Genomic DNA, 18673 nt, shown 5'->3' on the forward strand with positions numbered 1-18673 from the left:
TCCAATCTCTACTGGTGGATCTCCATCAGCTCCATCTCAGGGTCACAAGGTGCTGGAGCCAATCTCAGCTCACAATAGGTGAAGGCAGGACACACCGTGGACAGGGTGCGAGCCCAGCACAGAAAGACACACAGGCATACGGGAAACTTAAGAGTCAGTGGGAGCAGACCTGGAGAGAAATAATGCATGTACACAGAGAATATGTAAGGCTCCGGTAGCCACATTTGAAGCCAGGATTGGCCACTGCGAAGCACAGCGTCTACACCGCTACACTATTGGGCTGCCCCCAAAACTGCTTCTCAGAAGGTGAAATAGGGTGAAACACTCATGTGAATAAACACACAAAGGCATTTCATCTAAGACGATGAGTTGTGTGTATTGCAAATAACTATCCCTTCCAAAAACAGATTTCTGCATTTCTGTTTGTTGATTTGACATTTGGGCGAAAACAAAAAGTAGATGCCTCGATCAACATCTCCATCTTTTCAGCTGCAGCACCACACTGCACCCGCTGAAATAAAACTGCACTCTCCATTGCGATCAGCTAGTTGTTTCTATATGCCTGCACATCCAATTCTTCTGGTTTCCTTGAAGAAATATTGTGTGGGCAGAGTGCCCTTGGGTGTTTTGTTTTTTAATAGAATAGTTTGTTACTTGTGTTTTCCTCTGCAGTTGACGTGCAAAGCACAGGCTGTTCAATAGTATCTAGCATTCCCTTGTTAAACCTTCACTGGAAAAATAACTGTACACCTCTTGATTCACCTTTGTTGAGTCTTGATTCTACATTCAAATATTGAGTTTTTGCAGTGCTTGTACATTGGAAAATAACTCCAAATCTTGGAGGTCGGAGGTACTGCAGAGTACTCATCTGTGAATCATAGAGCAGAGGGTGAGCCGTGTCTCCAGTGCGATTACTGAGCGAGTCGTGAGCGCTGCACAGAATCGAAGGGGCTCATATGCAAGCAGAATGTGTACAAGCTTCATGAATATTAAATTCCTCAACGGACTGAGTCAGGCTAAGTGGTGCTTTCTGTTTTATTAAGTGGCTTCTGTCCTCAGCGAAAACAATGTGTGATCTTTAAAAGTACATAAGACACAGAAACCAAAGATACACAAAATAAGTCTTGTCACCATGGCAGCACTGCAGGAGAGAAAAAAATGAGCCCAATTAACAGTATTTGCATTTCACACCAGCATAATTCATTATGGATTTGTGCAATTATCTGAACTCTCACCACACACTTGCACACTATTTTCTAAAAATAGAGTGGTACATTTGATTAGGTTTGAATAGACCTGTCTTATTCTGTCTGTCTCTCCTTTTTTATGTTGGTTTATACTGCTGAAGGTTACGTGAATTCTGTTTTGCATCGATTTGAAAATATCACACATAAGATTTTAGTTATAAATCCCAAACTGCAAAGCACCGTTTATTTCTATAATTATCTCTAGTATATTCCAGAAGGTAACTAGATTACTCTCCACGTCCGAGCAGCAGAGACGAGTGCGGGTCTTCACGTGTCTATAAAAGGACTGTATTCTGATTAGACTCGTGACGCACAGAATGGGTTCAGTGTCAGACTATAAAAGACGATACTCGGCGGTGTCGGTCCACACACGGTGAAGCAAATGGGCTGATTCCGATTGCCTGTCGGTGACTGGAGACAACATAGAGATGAACACAACTGAGAAGTTTTACTTTCCCGTTGATGGCATCTTCGTAATGTTCAACTCTCTCACCGGGCATCATCACAAGTCCAGCGTTGCGCACGCTGCGCGCACCCCCGAGCACCAGCACCCCAAAGTGAAAGGCATGGGGCTTATCAAAACGGTCAAAAAGTGCTGGAGACACCAAGATAAGAAAATGGGGGAGAGAAGATCATCAAGCTCCGGCAGTCGGCAAGTATCGACTGATCGCCTCTCAAAAAGGTCCGTGGATCACTTGGGTCTGGGTCTGACCAAGCCGCAAAACTGCCACAGAATAGTTGTGCTTGGTGCGCCAAAAGTGGGTAAAACCAACATCCTACATCGGTTCTTGGATAGAGAATTTGAAGAAAACTATGAACCCACCACGGAGGACTTCCATCGAAAGCTGTTTCACATTGGAGGAGAGACATACCAAATAGATCTTCTGGACGCATCAAGTGAGAGGGACTTCCCTGCAAAGCGGAGGTTAACCGTACTGACAGGTAAAGGAAGTTACAATACTAGATATAACTACTCACGCCTTTTTTTAATTATTTATAATGCATAAAATGTTTAGTGATTTCCTGAGTTAATTCTCGTTCTTCTTTCTTCCCAGGTGACATTTTTCTGCTCGTCTTCAGTTTGGATGACAAAGAGTCATTGAATGAAGTCCACGAACTGCTCAACGAAATCAAAGCTGCAAAGGCGAAGTTACAAAAACTAAAACCCCCAGCGAGAGTTCCCGTCGTGATATGCGGGAACAAAGCGGACCTGGACTCTCAGCGGGCGGTCAGACGCTCGGACGTGGGAAGGATCCTCGGTGAGGGGGCCTCATTCTACGAAACCTCCGCCAAAACCGGCGCTGGGTTGGAGGCTCTGTTCGGGGCCGTGGTCACTTTGGGGGGGCTGCCGGACGAGACCAGCCCGTCGCAGCACCAGATCGTCCCCATCCTCACCTACCAGTCGCTGTGCGTCCAGCAGCAGCGCGGCAGGAGGAGCCGCCGCGCGCCCTGCGCCGCCGTGGACCCGCTGGCGCGCCGGCCGAGCTTCACCAGCGACCTCCGGCTGGTGCTTGGATCAAGCACCAAAAAACCAAAACCCGAGAAGTGTCAGATTCAATGAATCGTGAGGCTTCCCGACAAAACAAATTGCAGTAGTATGCTGCAATGTGATACAAGTCAAGAGTTATACTCTGTGGCACCTGGCTGGTCCAGTGCACTCTTATTTTGTATATCTGTCATTTTCCTGTAATAAAAGCTGAATATTTCTAATTGTCATTTATGTCTTCTCATTACTTGGTCCATCGACCACTTTTAGACAAAGACACTGTATCCCTTTAAACAACGCGCATTGACGTAAGCAGCCAGTTGAAGTTGATGATGTAAAAAGCCGGACAGATTATGTGGGAGGGAACCGAGCAACCTGAGAGCATGACTCAAACACCGACCCTCATTGAACGTCATCATCTATTGTCAGACACGACTGATTGTTCATGTTTCTGATGAGAAAAGACGAGAAGGACCAGGGAGGGGGTGACATAAGCAGTCTGCACACTCTCATCACCATGGTAAGTGGCTATTTCAAGTAAGCAAAAAAAAAGAACATCAATTATTAAAGAGGAGGTGGTGGGCGAGAAGAGAGAGAGAGAGAGAGAGCGAGGATGAAATCAGCACCATGGAGAGAGCCGAGAGCCCACTCCTTAAAATAGCATTTTTACTATTACTATGACACAAAGACTACGTTTAAACATAATCTAGAAAATGACATGGAAACATTGACGAATTGTTTATAAGGTCAAACCTAAAAGTTCTAAGTAACTGTCAAAGATTTACTACTAAAACCCAATTTCCAAAGAAAAAAAACACGATAAACACAAACCATTTCCACTCTATTGGCAGAGTAATAATTATGTTTGTTATGATCACGGCGTAGGAGTGTAATTAAAAATACTTATGTGCTGCAGTAATTCCATCAGAGCATCGACATTTCATCCAGAAATGAGAATTTAAAAAGAAAATGCAGTGCAGAGTGTTTTATTTTAGTCAAAGGAACATTTGTTGAGCATGCTGTGCTAAACTCAAGGTGAAAGATGAACACCATAATAAAGACGAGGCGCTCCAACATGCAATGAAAAGAAAAGGGTGTGCAGAGATACAGCTTCTGTGCAGGAGGATGAAACGGGGAGATTTGTGGATGAGCACCGAAGACATCCACAGATTTTGATGTGTCTTTCAGCCATAAACGAACCTTTTTACAAAGTTAGCAGTCCAAAAAATATCAGTGTCATCGAGGGCCTGCGGTCCTCTCTGTGTGTCCGTCACGACAATCAGGATGGTCCCTGTGTGGGCCTGGAGAAACATGTTTTTCCAGCTCCACCAGCAGAGTTGGAAGTAAGCTGTCCAGGATGGCCAGTCCGTCCCAGGAGCAGCGCAGGCCCCTGTACAGAGAAGTCGCAACAATACATGAGAGGAGGTTGCGAAAACAAATAACCAGACGCAATGAATGTTCAATTAACTGCTGAGCCGATGGGCAAAATATCAAACAGCTGTGATTTTAATAATGGTAAGGATACGAAATCAATTTATAGTTCAATTAAGACCAGGCAAAGCTGTGATTGTGATTATCTAGGAGGCTTTTCATCTCCTACTCAAAGATTTATTAAAACAAGTCATCTCCTTCTAACATTTATGCAAGTTCATACTGCAGGGCGCCGGAGCAGTTGACTTCCGAGGGATTGAGTTTGACTTCATAAAATAGCTTTTATTTCCCCAGAAAGAAGAGAAAATGTTAAAATGATGCATCACCTGTCATCAAGAATCAGCTGACCGCTCTGCAGCAACTCCTTCACATCAGCAGATCCACCAAACACCTGATGGAGGCTCATTTCAGGGCTGAACCGCTTCCAGTGCTAGTAAATACCATACAACCCACACATCAGCACTTGTCATGAGAACAATGACTAATGAAAAAGCATGTTCTGTAAAAAAAAAAAAAATTATATATTAATAGAGGTTGCCTGACATGAACAGAATGTCCCTGATTAGTGCATTTCATATAAAAGGTAGAGACGGTTTATTGTGTTTGTTTCACCTTGTGATTAATGCCCTTGGTCATTCTCATTCCCATCACCAGCACCTCCTCCAATCTGTCAAATGAACATTTCTCATGAATGAAGTTCACATTGGTGAGACATCTATAAGAACAAAACAGAGTCAGGGGGCTAAATTTAAATCTGGCAGTTGCATTTCTCGAGGACAGAATGTTTGAAAAGGCCGTTATTCATTATGTGCTGGACGGCGCCCGGGACGCTCGTGCTCTGCCGTCAGATCTCACGTGGTCAGAAAGTCGTTGGACGCTGACGCTGCCTTCCTGTGGTTTCACCACACATGTTCATGACGAGCACACAACACTACTGCCTGTAAGTGTCAGCGCTCACAGTTCATGGCGGCCGAGTGGAATCCGCCTCCGTGTGCCATGTCCCCTCCGCAGGACTTCACGCGTCCACACGTCAGGCTCCAGGGTTTGGGTCCGAGCCTCCCGGACGGCGCCCCCGTCCCCCAGGGGAACGAAGCGTCCGTGTGCTCCTTCAAAGGACAACAGAGCGACTGTTTAGTCACGCGCATCCGAACATTAGTTAGGACTTCATTGTAGAGAACGTTACCTGGGCCGACACCGATGTACTGACTTCCTTTCCAGTAGCTCAGATTGTGAAGACTTACTGAATCCTGCACGGCGTTAAAAAAAAAAAATATATATATATATATATATTAGCCTACCCGTTTTAATGTTCAGCAGTTCATCTGGACTGTATGTCACAATAAGCCAGATATTAAGATGTGTCTGTATCAGTTCAAGAGGTTTGAGGTATTGTCAACCCGCTTTTTAGTGCCGACTTGTTCTTTGCTGCCATTTTAAAAAAGCCAGGATGAACTAGAAACTGTCTCCACTGTAACACAGAGACTTCTGGTCTGTGTGAAGCAGCCGGTGTATTGAAGGTCGAGGAGAAAACAAACCGGGAGAGCGGCGTAATTGTCGAGAAATCCTGCCGGCGACTTACATGGCGTGCGAAATTAGACACCTCGTACTGCAGAAAGCCTCGCAGCTGGAGCTTTGTCCTGGCACACTGGTACATCGCCGCCGTCACATCTTCGCCGGGCACGGCCACTCGGCCGCTCTGCACCTGCTTGAACAGCTCGGTGCCTCGCTCCAGAGTCAACTGGTACAGAGACACGTGGTCATCGCAGACCTCCAGCAGCTCCTTCAACTCGTTCTCCCACGATTCAAGCGTTTGGTTTGGACGCCCAAACATCACGTCCACCGACACCCGGCCAGGACACAGCCTGCGGGCCTCGTCAAGGGTTTGTAAGGCCTCGTCACAACTGTGGTCTCGTCCCAGAACTTTCAAGTCCTCATCCTGCAGAGACTGAAGAAAGGACAATGTCACTTTCAAAACTGAAAACTAGAATGCCTTTTTATGAGAAGAATTTGAAGTTACCTGAAGTCCAATGGAGAAACGGTTGACGCCGGCACTACAGTAATCCTCGAGCTTCGACTTTCCTGCAGGAGTCGGGTTGACCTCCAGCGTGACCTCCGCCTCGTCTGAGAGATGGACCCGGCTGGAAATGGTCTGAAGGACGGCGGCGATGGTCGAGGGATGAGCCAAGCTCGGAGTCCCCCCACCGAAAAAGACAGAGGTGACGCTGCAAATAACATCAAATGGACGGTAGAGACACTTGTTAAACGCCTCAAAGTAAAAACAGCTGAACTGGCGTTTCATGGGATATAAAATAGATCACAGTTGAACACCTGGAGACTTTACTCAGCTGCAACAAAGTCTCCGTCTCCTGCTGAAGGCACCTGGTCATGAGCTGGTCTTTGTTTTCTTTGGCGATGTACTTGTTGAAATTACAGTAGGTGCACCTCCTGAGACAATAAGGCCACTGGGGAGAGGAACATTCACCACGAAACACTTTTATTCTTTAATGTCTGCAAATCCCTTTAGGAATAAGTGAAGAACGATGAACCAAGCTCACGTGAACATAGAGAGACGCCCGTTCTGTGAGCTCAGCAGCTCGTGCCCAGTCAGAGCCATGTTCTGTGAGCTCGCGCGTAGAAAAGCAGCGCACGCTACTGAGCGCAGCACGGAGCGGCACTTTGATCATCTTGGTGTCAACAGCATGGTGGAGGCTCCGAGTTCCACGTCAACGTGGACACACGCGTCTGTCTTTCATTCGTGTCGTATAAGTGAAGACGGAGCAGAGTTACACTGAATGTCATGACATGTTTGTAGTGACTTTCAGTGACGTCACTAACAGGAAATACGTATTGTGATTTCCTGTTTGTCTATCTTTCCACAGGGGGGCGCTGTTTTGTTACATAAAAATAAAAACAAAAGCCTGAGTAGAAATATACAAGATTTCTTTTGTGGGTTTGTATTATATAATATTTGAAGATCTAAAATTTAACTCATTCTTTCTTTCTTTCTTTCTTTCTTTCTTTCTTTCTTTCTTTCTTTCTTTCTTTCTTTCTTTCTTTCTTTCTTGTTAAATCATGATCAGCATATTTTTGTTAGATATATGGAATCCTGTTTTCACTGTATCTACTCATTATTATGCAATAAGCAGTAACTGTAACCCTCAGTATATTTTCCAGATCACATGCAGGCATGTACTGTCTGAATTTAATGTATAAATGCTGAGATCCCAGCAGTCTTTGTAAACTGTGTTTGTTGTTGCACTGATACAAACAGATACAAGTCTATCTTTGTATAAAATTTCAGCTCCACTCACACATGATCAAACATATTTAATGAGGTATTGATTTGCCTGAATGTTGGGCCAAACACAGTCTGGTGTGGTGATATAACCTTGCAGAGTCTCTTTAAAATCATAAAGTATTTTTGTTTGTTTTGTAAAAACAAAATCCTACGTGTATTACGTAAGAATTTTATTTAATGGGGTTGCAGTTATTTTGAAGTCTTCATTCCTTGTGAGGTATGCAAGACATCTTTTTTTTTAGTGGACACAGAATTCTGACACATTGAAATCAAACCATAAATCAGTTTCTCTGGTGAACAAAGACCAGATATAGAAATTACCCATGGCTGTGAGTCTGTATGCAAGTAATGATCACACAGCAGCAGCAGCCTATTAATTCCCAAATGTCACCAAAGTAATCAATTTAGTAGTAGTAAGATTTCACCAGAGATGTCAATATTTGTGCATGTGCGTGCTGCCAGCTGCTCGCCCTGGGGACATTTTCCGCTTAATATTCAACCTGGTGCCAAATTCTCTAATCATCAGATGTAGATGGACACAGCGAGGGAGAGGACAGACAGGGAGAACAGAGAGAGATACGTTTTCCCTGAAAATAAGTGCATGTCCAGTTCGAAACAGCACAACTCTATGATAAACCCTGTCGCACGGCTGAATCTCTGCTGAAATCTGACCAATGGAAAAGAGGAAGAAAGGTAAGCTTTTCAGTCTAGGACAGTAATAGCATGTAAACACTGGGGTGGGAACTATTCTTTTTGTGCTGTTTGAACTTGTTTAAAAGAGTGTGAATACATCGACACTGATGTCTTAGGAATTGAAGTAACTGTGAAATGCCAATATATTTGAATGAACTCTCTGCAATAAACAAACTGTAATGCTGCTCAGATGCCAAAGAATAATAGAAAACAAGTTTTAAAAGCTAAAAGTTGTTTAGCCATTGAAGGAAAAACCTCAGCATTTATTGATGATAACACCTAAAAAAAAAGTCAGCATTTGCATATTTAAAACATTACAAAGGCATTTAAGAACCTTCCTCCGGTTCTTGATTCCTCTGGTTGAAAAGCCTTGTAATACTTAAAAACAAGAATAATTGTGAGCAAGTGGTACATCTTAAGTTTCTGTATTCTTATGTTCTCTCAGGATCTGCTATTGAACTGAGGCTTATGGTGATCGGGAGCAGTGGACCTTCCCAGTTTCTCCTAACCAACGCCATACTTGGAAGGAAGGAGTTTACTAAGGATGTCACCAGCATTTCTAGCAGCTTGAAGAACACCGGAGAGCTGGCTGGCAGGCGAGTGACGGTGGTCAATGGACCGAACATCGACGATAAGGATATATCTCGTGTCAAGAGGAAGATGGAGCTGAGAAAGTCAAAGTGCTTATGTATACCTGGCCCTCATGCTTTCCTTGTTGCTTTTGACATTGAGAAAATCTCGCCAAATGACATGAAAACCCCCAGACTGATGAAGGAGCGCTTTGGGAGACACTGTCTGAGACACTGCATGGTCCTGCTGGCCTACGAAGGAAACCTGGATGGATTTGACTTGGAAGACAAAGTGCTGAAGACAGACTGGCACCTGCGGGAACTGATTGAGAAGTACGGCGGACGCTTTCACGTGTTCAGCAAGAACTGGAGAGATCGAAGTCAGGACAGAGAGCTGCTGAGGAAGATAGAGCTGATGGTCGCCTCTTTAGGAGGGGGTTACTTTTCCAGCAGAACTTTCCAGAAAGCGGAGGACTCAGTAAAGAACGAGGAAAAGAGGCTGAGGAAGCAGAGGGCAGCAGAGATTGAGAAGATGTGGAATGAGATGGAAAAGCAATACGTGGCGGAGGAGCTGTGCTGCAAGAAGAACGCTTTCACTGCCAATGTCAGCGCGGAGATCAGGGCCAAGGCTGAGGTGGACAACGAGTGGCTGAGAACGTCCTTGGCTAGAGGACTGGGGACGGGGATTGTGGTGGGGGCTGTGATGGGAGCACTGGTAGGGTCCATCGAGGGACCAGGCGGGATGGTTCTGTATGGTATTATAGGTGGAGCGGTTGGCGGATCAGCGGGGGGAACCGCCCAGGTGGCTATTGAGCACATGGACAACAGAACCGCACCACCTGCTAGACTCAACTTCAACTCAATCTTCATCAACCGCTTCTTTTCAGCTCCTCGTGCTTGACAGCCTGATTGATGGGCTCCTTTTCAAACTTTAAAAAAAAAGTATATATATTTGAGCTCATTGTTCATAACTTTTGAGCTGTCTGAATGTTGAACTGACTTTACAGTGAAAATTATTTCCCCTTCTAATTGATTTTTACAACATTCATGTAAGGTGCATTTTGTAAACTAGGCTCTGATTTAATTGATGATAAATAAAGACAGCTACAGAGTTTTCTCACATCGTAGTTTCAGTCGATTTTTGTGCACTTTGAACACTTTCAACATTCGTGGTCCAGCAATGGCTTGTCTTTGTCTAGTCAATGTGTATAGCAGCTCAGATAACATTCAGGGTGGAGTCTCACACTGAGCACACCATTGTTGTAACGTACTGCCCCTTTTCATGACAACACACATACCTCAGTGCACCTGCTGAAAGCAAACCACAGCCGTCTTTCCATATTGTCACCTCAAACTGTGTGAGGAAGGAGTAAAGCCTCACGGCAGTGTTACCTGGCAGAGACCAGCTGGAACAGGTAAGACCACATTTGTATTAGTAGGATCTTAATTATCTTTCGTTTGAATATTTTTAAAGTTCGCCACTGTCATTTGACGTCAATCTGAGGAGTCATTTATGAAAATCCTGCGTGACATGGAACTTTTTCTATCTGACAGCAATGGTGTCAAAACTAAGAACTTACACCTGTTGTGAGCAGCAGTCTTCAGTGTGTAACTTTTGTGTTGAGCGGTATCTCCCTGGTGATGTAACAGAGGATTTGGTTGCTTCCTGTTTGACTGCATATTTACCGGCTTCAGTTCTCTGTACTGTTCATCATTACAAAGAGCCCACATGTCTTTGACAGTGAGACTGCTCAGCCATGAAAATAATCAGATCAAAAGTACTTTGTGCCAGTAAAATCAATGTTTGACACTTTCATTAGAGGACGGTGTCGACTATTCATGAGTATGTGGTGTTTTTGTACTCAAATCAACAAAGAATTACAGGAATCCGAGGTATGGCGCGCCAGAGTACATTTGTCTAACAGCACAGCATATAAAAGTATTTCATTAAGTCTGGTAGGACATAATCTGCATTTTTACCTCGACGTACCAGCTATAACTTTTCAACAAAGGATACTTATCGAAATAGAGTGATAGAAAGATAAATGGGACACATTTCAGATTAGATGGTCACATTATGACGCATTAGATGTTTTACATTTTCTCACTAAGCTTTAAAAATTTGTTTAATCTTCCTACTCTTCCCATTTATTATCTCTTGATCGCTTAGCTTTACCTTGTGTACCTTTGGAGGGGGCTCACGTGTTTGAAACACACTACACATGCATCAAATAAATGCTGCTGACGCTGTGCTAGATCTAGAATCTTAGCTATTTTCACCTCAATGAAAGGGATCTTCATACTTTCTAAACTACTCCTGATACAAATGTACCTACAATATTTCTGGAGATTCAGTTATTATTCTTTTATAAAGCAAAAATTCTCTTTTAAGCTGTCCTTGACAGAATAATTTAAAAAAAAGTTCTGATATTCGTGAAATGACAAGCAGCACTTTTGCATTGTTTTCTGTGTTCCCTTATTTAACATTCAAACACAGCACTGCTTCCAGTGTCAACTCAGTGTTAAACTACTTTGAATAAAAAGCCACGACAAGAAAAAAAAAAAAAAGCTTTGTTTTTCTCTTCATTCCTAGCATATTATTCTCTTCAGGACATGGCCTCCACCATCAGTCTCCTCCCGGAAAAACATTTTTTGTGCCCTCTGTGCAAAGACATCTTCACCACCCCCGTGACCACACCATGTGGACACAGCTTCTGCTTGTCCTGCCTCTGCCACTACTGGTCTCGACATGAGTCCAGGTATTGCCCCACCTGCAGGAGAGTGTTCCCCGACAGGCCTGACCTCAGTGTCAACCACATACTGGCAGAGGTCGCCGACGACTACAAGAAGATTCGACCACCGAAGCCACCAGATGAGAAAAAAGTATGTTTTGTGTTGTGTATTATGATATTGTGCCCATATACTTTATTTGTTTATCCTAAAGTCAATGTTGCGCATGTGCAGGCTTTAGATGTTGAGCAACTGATCCAGGAAAGGCTACAGAAGATAGAGAGACTGAAACATTCGCTTCAGCTTCAGAAGGTGAAGTAAACTCTTTATAAGTTACTAAATCAATTAATCAAAATATATTGATTCTTAAAATCATGTCTGATCAAATGATGTTCATGTCAAAAATCAGAGTTCCTATCTCAGAGAGGTGCGAGAGAGCCAGAAGACCTTCTCCACCCTGGTGAACGCGATGGAGAAGAGCCACAAAGCGGTCGTTGCGGCCATCGAGGTGAGACAGAGAGAGGAGGAGAGGAAAGTAGAAACGCTGGTGAAAGAGATTGAGCAGGAGATCCAGGAGCTGAGGAGAGAGGCCATCGAACCTGATCCTCACGTCTCTGAGAATATCGGTCAAAGCGATGACACAAAGAAAGTTTCCCTGGTAAGCATCTTCATCCAGTGCAGACAAAATAATGATGTTATTGTTTTAATGTCAGACTAAAAACTGTTTCCATGTCGCCCGCTCAGATGAAAGACTGGACCAGGGTTGCCATAGAAACTGACCCTTGTATTGGGGTCACCCGAAGAGCGTTGTCAGATATTCTGGAGAAAATAAATGCAGAAGTTAACAGAATCTCCAAAGCCGGTGAGTAATCTTAATCTTCTTAATTCAATTAGCATGTTGCATTTGTTTTCTCATATTGTTTTCTCTTGACTCTCCCTCAGAACTAAAGAGGATAGAGAAGTACACAGGTAAGTTATTTGCACATGCAAATACCAGATGTTGAGAACTACACATATGATTGAGGATGATGGATTAGAAATAGTGAAGGAAATATAAAAGGTCACATTTCTGTTGTTATCATTTTATGTGTTGAGGGCAACCAAAATTACATCAGCAGTCCTATATGTTTATTCCTTGATGATCAAACCATCATAAATACACACCTCTCATTATGGTTATAAAAACACTTCTTGGAAGTCTGTAATTCTACTTTTAACACTAATGTGTTCGCATTACACAAGTGCACTAATTATCATTTTCATAAAACTATGAACACTGAAGATAAAACAAATGGCAAATTAAAATGAGTCAGTCATTAATGAATATTACTGCAGCTTCAAACTTATTTTACAATGTTTAAAAATTACATATATAAAGATTGGTAAATACACAAGAAAAGATAAGTAAATCAAAATTAAGAATTAACAATACCTTCCAAACTTGACACTGTATTATGCTACCAAGACATCCTTATATTCTCTTTCCATACTACTTTACACAGCTGTGGGTAAAGGGAGGTTACACCCTGAACACATTAATCTTATTTGAGAGATTCCAATTAACTTAGAATACATGTTTTTGAACTGTGGGAAGAAAATAGATTATCACCAAAAAGAACTGTCACACGAATAACATACGCATGCCAAACAGGACGCTACCAAACCCCACCGAGACTCACACCATTCACTATTCCTTACTACTACAACACTGGGCAAGACATCCTCTTAGATTAATAATTTTCATTAGTTTTAATTATGGATTGAATGCTACCAACATACCAACATAGTGAATACTGGAACATAGTAAGATCATTTTGATATTGTCTTATAAGTGCAAATGATTTCCCGTTCTCTGAGTTTTACTATTATTTTTTCCTCCCTCCTTCATAGTGGACGTCAACCTCAGTGCCAAAACAGCACACCCCTTCCTCTTGGTCTCAGACGACAGGAAACAGGTGAGGCACCTGGACAAACTCCAAGAGGTGCCCGATCACCCCAAACGCTTCGACCGTGTGGCAAACGTTCTGGCCAAAGAGAGCTTCAGCAGCGGAAGGTGCTACTGGGAAGTGGAAGTTGGGGAAAAGATGGAATGGAATCTGGGTGTTGCCAGACAGTCCATAAACAGGAAGGGAAAGTTCACTGTGTGTCCAGCAAATGGGTTTTGGACTTTAAGCCTAAAGGCTGGAGGTCAGTACATCGCAAACGACTCTCCTGCTACTCTGCTGGCTCCAGAGGTCCGACCCAAGAAGGTGGGCATCTTTGTGGATTACACAGAAGGCCGTGTATCTTTCTACTGCGTGGATTCTGGAGTTCACATATATACCTTCGCAGATACCTTCACAGACAGACTTCATCCATTCTTCAGTCCCGGCCGACTGCATGGAGGTAAAAATGAAGCTCCTCTAATAATCGAGTCAAACTTTTGCAGCATTTGAACCTCATGGACCTCACAATTGTTGCAAATGTTTTGAGAAATAATTATATATTTATTAATTTAAAAAAAAAAAAAAAAAAAAGAAATTGTGTTTGAAAATCTGCAATGAACCACATGCTCCTTGTCAGTGAGTTGAACATGAGGTTGCACAAGGACTCCTAACACTTGAAAAGTTCAATGAAACTCATAAACAGACTGAAAAAGAAAAAGCAGGGAGCAAGAAAAAACAGAAGGCTCTCATAAATGAACAAGTGAGTCAAAGAGGAATAAGAAGAGAAAGAAAAAAAAAGGGGATTGCTGAGTTGGATGGATGTGTGGGGCTGCAGGGTTGGGACAGAGGTTGACGAGGAGCGGGGAGGGAGGGCACAGCAAAACAGCAGGGCATTGTGCCCGTACACCAGGCACTGGGAGACACACTCAAACACATTCACGCATTCACACACTGACACAGTCGTGCACACAAGCGCATGCTTCTGCCCACTGCCACACAGACTCGCGCTGGCATCTCCGAGGGCAGCCCCATCTTCAGTCCAGTCCTGGGTGTCCGAGCTGATCGCCCATCACCACAGCAGATCCCCCACCCCAGCCTCTGGGATTGAGCCTGCCCCTGGTGTCTGGAACATCGGCTGAGCCAAGTGTCTTCTCAGGGCTGCCGTTCACCACTGCAGGCATCTCCAGCTGAGCAACACAAGCCAAGCCCGGACCAGCCAACAAACCCTAATCTGTGGATCATCTTCAGGGGGAGCAGTGAACCTGTGCACTTCCTTTGAGGTAATTATGTTCCGTTTGCTGTAAAATCTGCCTTGAAATCTGCCAATTTTCCAGATTACAAGCTGATGCAGATCTTTTGTCACGTGGTCACACTAGTTTTGTATGTGATATTTTCTCCTGCAGTTTTGTGAGAAAACATACTGTAGGCAGGTATGTGGACGGTCATGAGCAGCTCAGGAGAGGTTGGAGAGTTCCAGTAGCTTCAAACTGATGAAAAAAACAAAACACAAACTTTCAAATACAATATTTTGTAATTTTGTGAGGATGACCGTTTCAAATTGGACAATTCATTTGACCCGTCATTGCCTCTCATCTCACAAAATGTAACTTTATCTCTTTCACATTTCTTATGATCTGCTACAATCTTATTTCCAGCACTCATGTTGGGACCAGATCAATCTTGTTCATGCTGGACTTTATTCACAGAATGATGAGAGTTGTGATAAACAGATGAGACAGGTCCTCCAGGCCCACTCTACAAGCTTTCATGAAAGCTGCTTGTGTTCTGAGTCTCCTCATGTTTTTCTGAGATAATCCACTCACCCGACAAGGCGTAGCGCAACACCCACAGCTGTGTCAAAGAAGGCTATTCTCTGTGCTTCTTAGAGGAATCCACTAAATATGGGCCTCACAGCCTTTTTCCAAATATTTATGATAAATATATACTCCATTAGTCTCCTCGTCCTTTGCTAACACCATGGTTACTGTTGTAAACAGCTCGAGTTTGACATATAGTTTGTTCATGGAAGTTTTGCTGAAGATATTGTTTGCATTTAAAAAAAAAAAAAAAGATGGCGAGCGCAAGAGAGAGAGAATAACTCGTTATTCCTTCTTGTCATTTTCTGACTTTCAGGATATCAATTCTTGTCTAACCTGAGCTGACCTCATCAACATCTTTACTGTGGTCCAGAAGCTGAGGATCAAGCAGATCTTCTACCACGGACTGTCTCTCTCCTTCGTTGGACTTTGAACTTCGTCCTGTAGTGCAGAGACTGATATAACACCAAGACAAATCATTGTGAGATCAGACAACAGCTTTCACCATGGCAACCACTGGCATGCAGTTGCTGGGTTTGATCCTCTCCCTAGTGGGGTGGGTGGGTGGGGCTGTAGTATGTGCCATCCCCCTGTGGAGGGTCACAGCCTTCATCGGTAACAACATAGTGACGGCTCAGATCATTTGGGAAGGCCTATGGATGAATTGCATTGTGCAGAGCACAGGTCAGATCCAGTGTAAGGTGTATGACAGCTTACTGGCTCTGCCCAGCGACATGCAGGCTGCCCGCGGCCTCACCGTGTTCTCCATCCTGCTCTGCGGCCTTGCCCTGGCTTTGGGGGTCGTCGGAGTCAAGTGCACCAAATGCATTGGCATAAACAGCCTCAAGGCCCGCATCGCTCGCATCTCTGGCGCCCTTTTTGCCATTGCAGGGTTCCTGTACCTTGTGCCTGTCTGCTGGACTGCCCACTCCATCATCAGAGATTTCTACGACCCACATGTGGCAGCCCCGCACAAGCGTGAGCTCGGCCCCGCTCTCTACATCGGCTGGGGTGCAGCTGCCTTGCTCCTCATTGGGGGATCTCTGCTCTATGCGGGGTCAAGCCCTCCCGGCATGCCAGGCTCCCCCACCTTTAGCAGTGGAGAGAGCAGTCCTCGCAGGGCTCCTGCCTCACAGGTCAAAGGTTACGTTTAAGCTCTGAAATGCCGAAATGGCTTCACATTTCACAAGTTCACCCCACAATATATCAACCCTGTGTATTCTCCTGATTTTTCATATTGTAATTATTTTGTATTTAATGATGCTCCGGTTATTCTCTTTGAAAAGCCACAGGAGGCTGCTTAGGGAATCTGATAATAACCCTTTTTCTTTTTCCATCTGTAAAATTCAATAAAAGTTGTATCCTCCACTGAGGAACCTGGTGCGTGTTCACATTTTTATAAGTACAGACACATACAGTAAATTCATTCAGCTGTATGCATTCACTAAGTATAGACGGTTCAAATGAAAAAAAATATATATAATTTATGTAAACACTACTGGAGGTTTTCCTGAATGGAGAACACAATAGAACAAAGGGGATTTGTGTACATTTGTCTGTATTGGTGTGTCAGTGTGTGTGTGTGTGTGTGTGTGTGTGTGTGTGTGTGTGTGTGTGTGTGTGTGTGTGTGTGTCAGTGTGTGTGTGTGTGTGTGTGTGTGTGTGTGTGTGTGTGTGTGTGTGTGTGTGTGTGTGTGTGTGTGTGTGTGTGTGTGTGTGTGTGTTCCATCTCCTTTTTTCCATATCTACTAGGCAGGGACAAAGTCAAAAACATTTCATGTTTCTTTTCAAACATGGAATTATTTTTATGACAAGTAATAATAATAATTAAAAAAGAAGGAAAACAGGAAAATAATGCCAGTTGCATTCACAGATGACCTTATAAGAATTCATTGGCCTACATTGGTGTCCAACATCTTGGCTACGGTAGGTGATAACTGTGGTACAGAACACTCAGACAGAATGTGCGGGTGTGTACTGTATGTACTCATGCCTCAATCAACATGTACTGTGGGACGTTACAAGCACCAGTGAAGACATATTTATTCATGAGACATTGTTCAAGAGTCTACAGATATTTGAATTCTTTTACTTTGAAATTATCCATCAACAGTGAATAAAATCTGTCTCTGTGATTTGAAATTCCAAAAGCCTTCCAATTAAGATATTTGAAAGGTTGTTGCTTCTGTACTTCTTTTTTTACTTAAATATTAGTTCATCATTTGAATTTCCTGCGCGCAAATGTAAACGAATCTGCTGCAGACTGTGAATCTGTTATTGTTGTTGTGAGGGCATACATTGTTTCATTAGCTTATTGTCTGAGACAGCCGAGGACAGAGCAACACAATGCCACTTTACAGAGCATTACAGCACCTCAATAACAATGGCCACCAGTGTACCAAGCGCCAGATAGTGACTCATACATGACCTAAGTAGGCCTATACCAATGCTGGTAGCGTAATGCAATGAATACTGTAGGTCTGTGCTATTTTACTGTACCATTGTGATGGGGGAGAAACTTGAAATGACACAATTGCACCATTTAGACTATAAATAATCAGCACAGTGTTTTAAAATAAACTTTAAAATATAGGGTCAACTCAGTTCTTAATCTAGGCCCACAGAGGTCTCAAACTTAGATCCTGTAAGACCGCAGCCCTTCATGCTTGCCATGTCTCCCTTCTTTAACCTGATGGTTCATCACCACATTCATCACAAAGCCAGATAACGAGCCGCTCATTGCAATCAGGATTTGAGTTTGAGACCCCTAGGGCAATAGAAATTATGAAATTACATTTAGTGAAAGTATGAATAATCAGTGTCATTCATAAAACCCAAAAACCAGTCACAGGTTAATGTGTTCAAGACTATTCAGACTGCCCATTTAGACATCTCCGCCTTATATTACCTTCTATTATACCTTCTATTTTATTTACTAATGCCTTAAATCTTATATCAAAGGTACGTTACATAAATGTAAATGTTAATCAAAGTTAAGCCAAGTATATATATATATATATAAATCAAAAATATATACAGGGTCACCTATCAGTCCGAGTTTCTTCGACTGAACACAAGCTGAGCTTGACACTGCATTTTACAGTGCAATGTTTTCTCATAATATACACAACTATATGCCGAGAAATGCTTAAGAAACTATACCCTTAATTGCATCTGCAATATTGTTGAAATAGTTTTTAGAGCATGTTAAAATACTAGGAAAAGACTGGTTTCTGTTGTATACTGATGTTTCTTTTAGCAGCAGCAGCAGAAGAAGAAGAAGAAGAAGAAGAAGAAGAAGAAGAAGAAGAAGAAGAAGAAGAAGAAGAAAAAGAAGAAGAAGAAGAAGAAGAAGAAGTTTTATTGTAGTTAGGTGTTTTTTTCCTTCAATTAAACTTGTAATGATGTTGATCCGTCACTAGGCGGCGGGGTCCTCCCTGTGTCGGTGCTTGTGTGGCGGAAGAGGGAAGCAGGAAG

At 43.1% G+C, this 18673-nt stretch overlaps 5 protein-coding genes across 10 annotated transcripts; 4 read left to right on the forward strand and 1 right to left on the reverse strand.

The window, feature by feature from the left end:
- The first annotated feature begins 1613 nt into the window (after window positions 1–1613).
- rasd2a (RASD family member 2a) lies at window positions 1614–2962 on the forward strand. Its single transcript, XM_080487127.1, has 2 exons — window positions 1614–2189; window positions 2303–2962. Exons 1-2 carry the CDS (start codon window positions 1676–1678, stop codon window positions 2806–2808), a joined length of 1020 nt encoding a protein of 339 aa, XP_080343253.1. The 5' UTR covers window positions 1614–1675; the 3' UTR covers window positions 2809–2962.
- A 742-nt stretch (window positions 2963–3704) lies between these two features.
- Window positions 3705–7002, reverse strand: rsad1 (radical S-adenosyl methionine domain containing 1). Of its 5 annotated transcripts, none has more exons than XR_013936307.1 (9): window positions 6720–7002; window positions 6493–6626; window positions 6182–6386; window positions 5744–6109; window positions 5348–5411; window positions 5123–5270; window positions 4777–4879; window positions 4491–4663; window positions 3705–4123 (listed from the first exon to the last, which is right to left on the reverse strand). XR_013936307.1 is itself a non-coding variant. In XM_080487697.1 (9 exons), exons 1-9 carry the CDS (start codon window positions 6846–6848, stop codon window positions 3970–3972), a joined length of 1359 nt encoding a protein of 452 aa, XP_080343823.1. In that variant the 5' UTR covers window positions 6849–7002; the 3' UTR covers window positions 3705–3969. The 5 variants fall into 5 exon arrangements, 4 of the variants coding, with proteins under 4 accessions (XP_080343823.1, XP_080343822.1, XP_080343825.1 ...); XM_080487697.1 differs by having other exon boundaries at window positions 4491–4594; window positions 4777–4831; XM_080487696.1 differs by having other exon boundaries at window positions 4491–4594.
- Window positions 7003–7986: 984 nt separating this feature from the next.
- Window positions 7987–11275, forward strand: LOC308124593 (GTPase IMAP family member 9). The gene is made up of 2 exons (XM_080487676.1): window positions 7987–8155; window positions 8601–11275. The coding sequence occupies exons 1-2, from the start codon at window positions 8137–8139 to the stop codon at window positions 9623–9625; spliced, it is 1044 nt and encodes a 347-aa protein (XP_080343802.1). The 5' UTR covers window positions 7987–8136; the 3' UTR covers window positions 9626–11275.
- On the forward strand, window positions 10005–13950 carry btr02 (bloodthirsty-related gene family, member 2). 2 transcript variants are annotated; one of them, XM_080487674.1, is made up of 7 exons: window positions 10005–10139; window positions 11335–11607; window positions 11689–11766; window positions 11864–12112; window positions 12199–12316; window positions 12397–12423; window positions 13345–13950. In XM_080487674.1, the coding sequence occupies exons 2-7, from the start codon at window positions 11338–11340 to the stop codon at window positions 13887–13889; spliced, it is 1287 nt and encodes a 428-aa protein (XP_080343800.1). In that variant the 5' UTR covers window positions 10005–10139; window positions 11335–11337; the 3' UTR covers window positions 13890–13950. The 2 variants fall into 2 exon arrangements, with proteins under 2 accessions (XP_080343800.1, XP_080343801.1); XM_080487675.1 differs by having other exon boundaries at window positions 10026–10139; window positions 11318–11607; window positions 13345–13949.
- Window positions 13951–14178: 228 nt separating this feature from the next.
- Window positions 14179–16569, forward strand: cldnk (claudin k). The gene is made up of 2 exons (XM_080487677.1): window positions 14179–14659; window positions 15513–16569. Exon 2 carries the CDS (start codon window positions 15703–15705, stop codon window positions 16348–16350), a length of 648 nt encoding a protein of 215 aa, XP_080343803.1. The 5' UTR covers window positions 14179–14659; window positions 15513–15702; the 3' UTR covers window positions 16351–16569.
- Window positions 16570–18673: the final 2104 nt, after the last annotated feature.

Source organism: Lipophrys pholis (genome assembly GCF_963383615.2).
Source record: "Lipophrys pholis genome assembly, chromosome: 19".
In the NCBI taxonomy this organism is placed as follows: Eukaryota; Metazoa; Chordata; class Actinopteri; order Blenniiformes; family Blenniidae; genus Lipophrys; species Lipophrys pholis.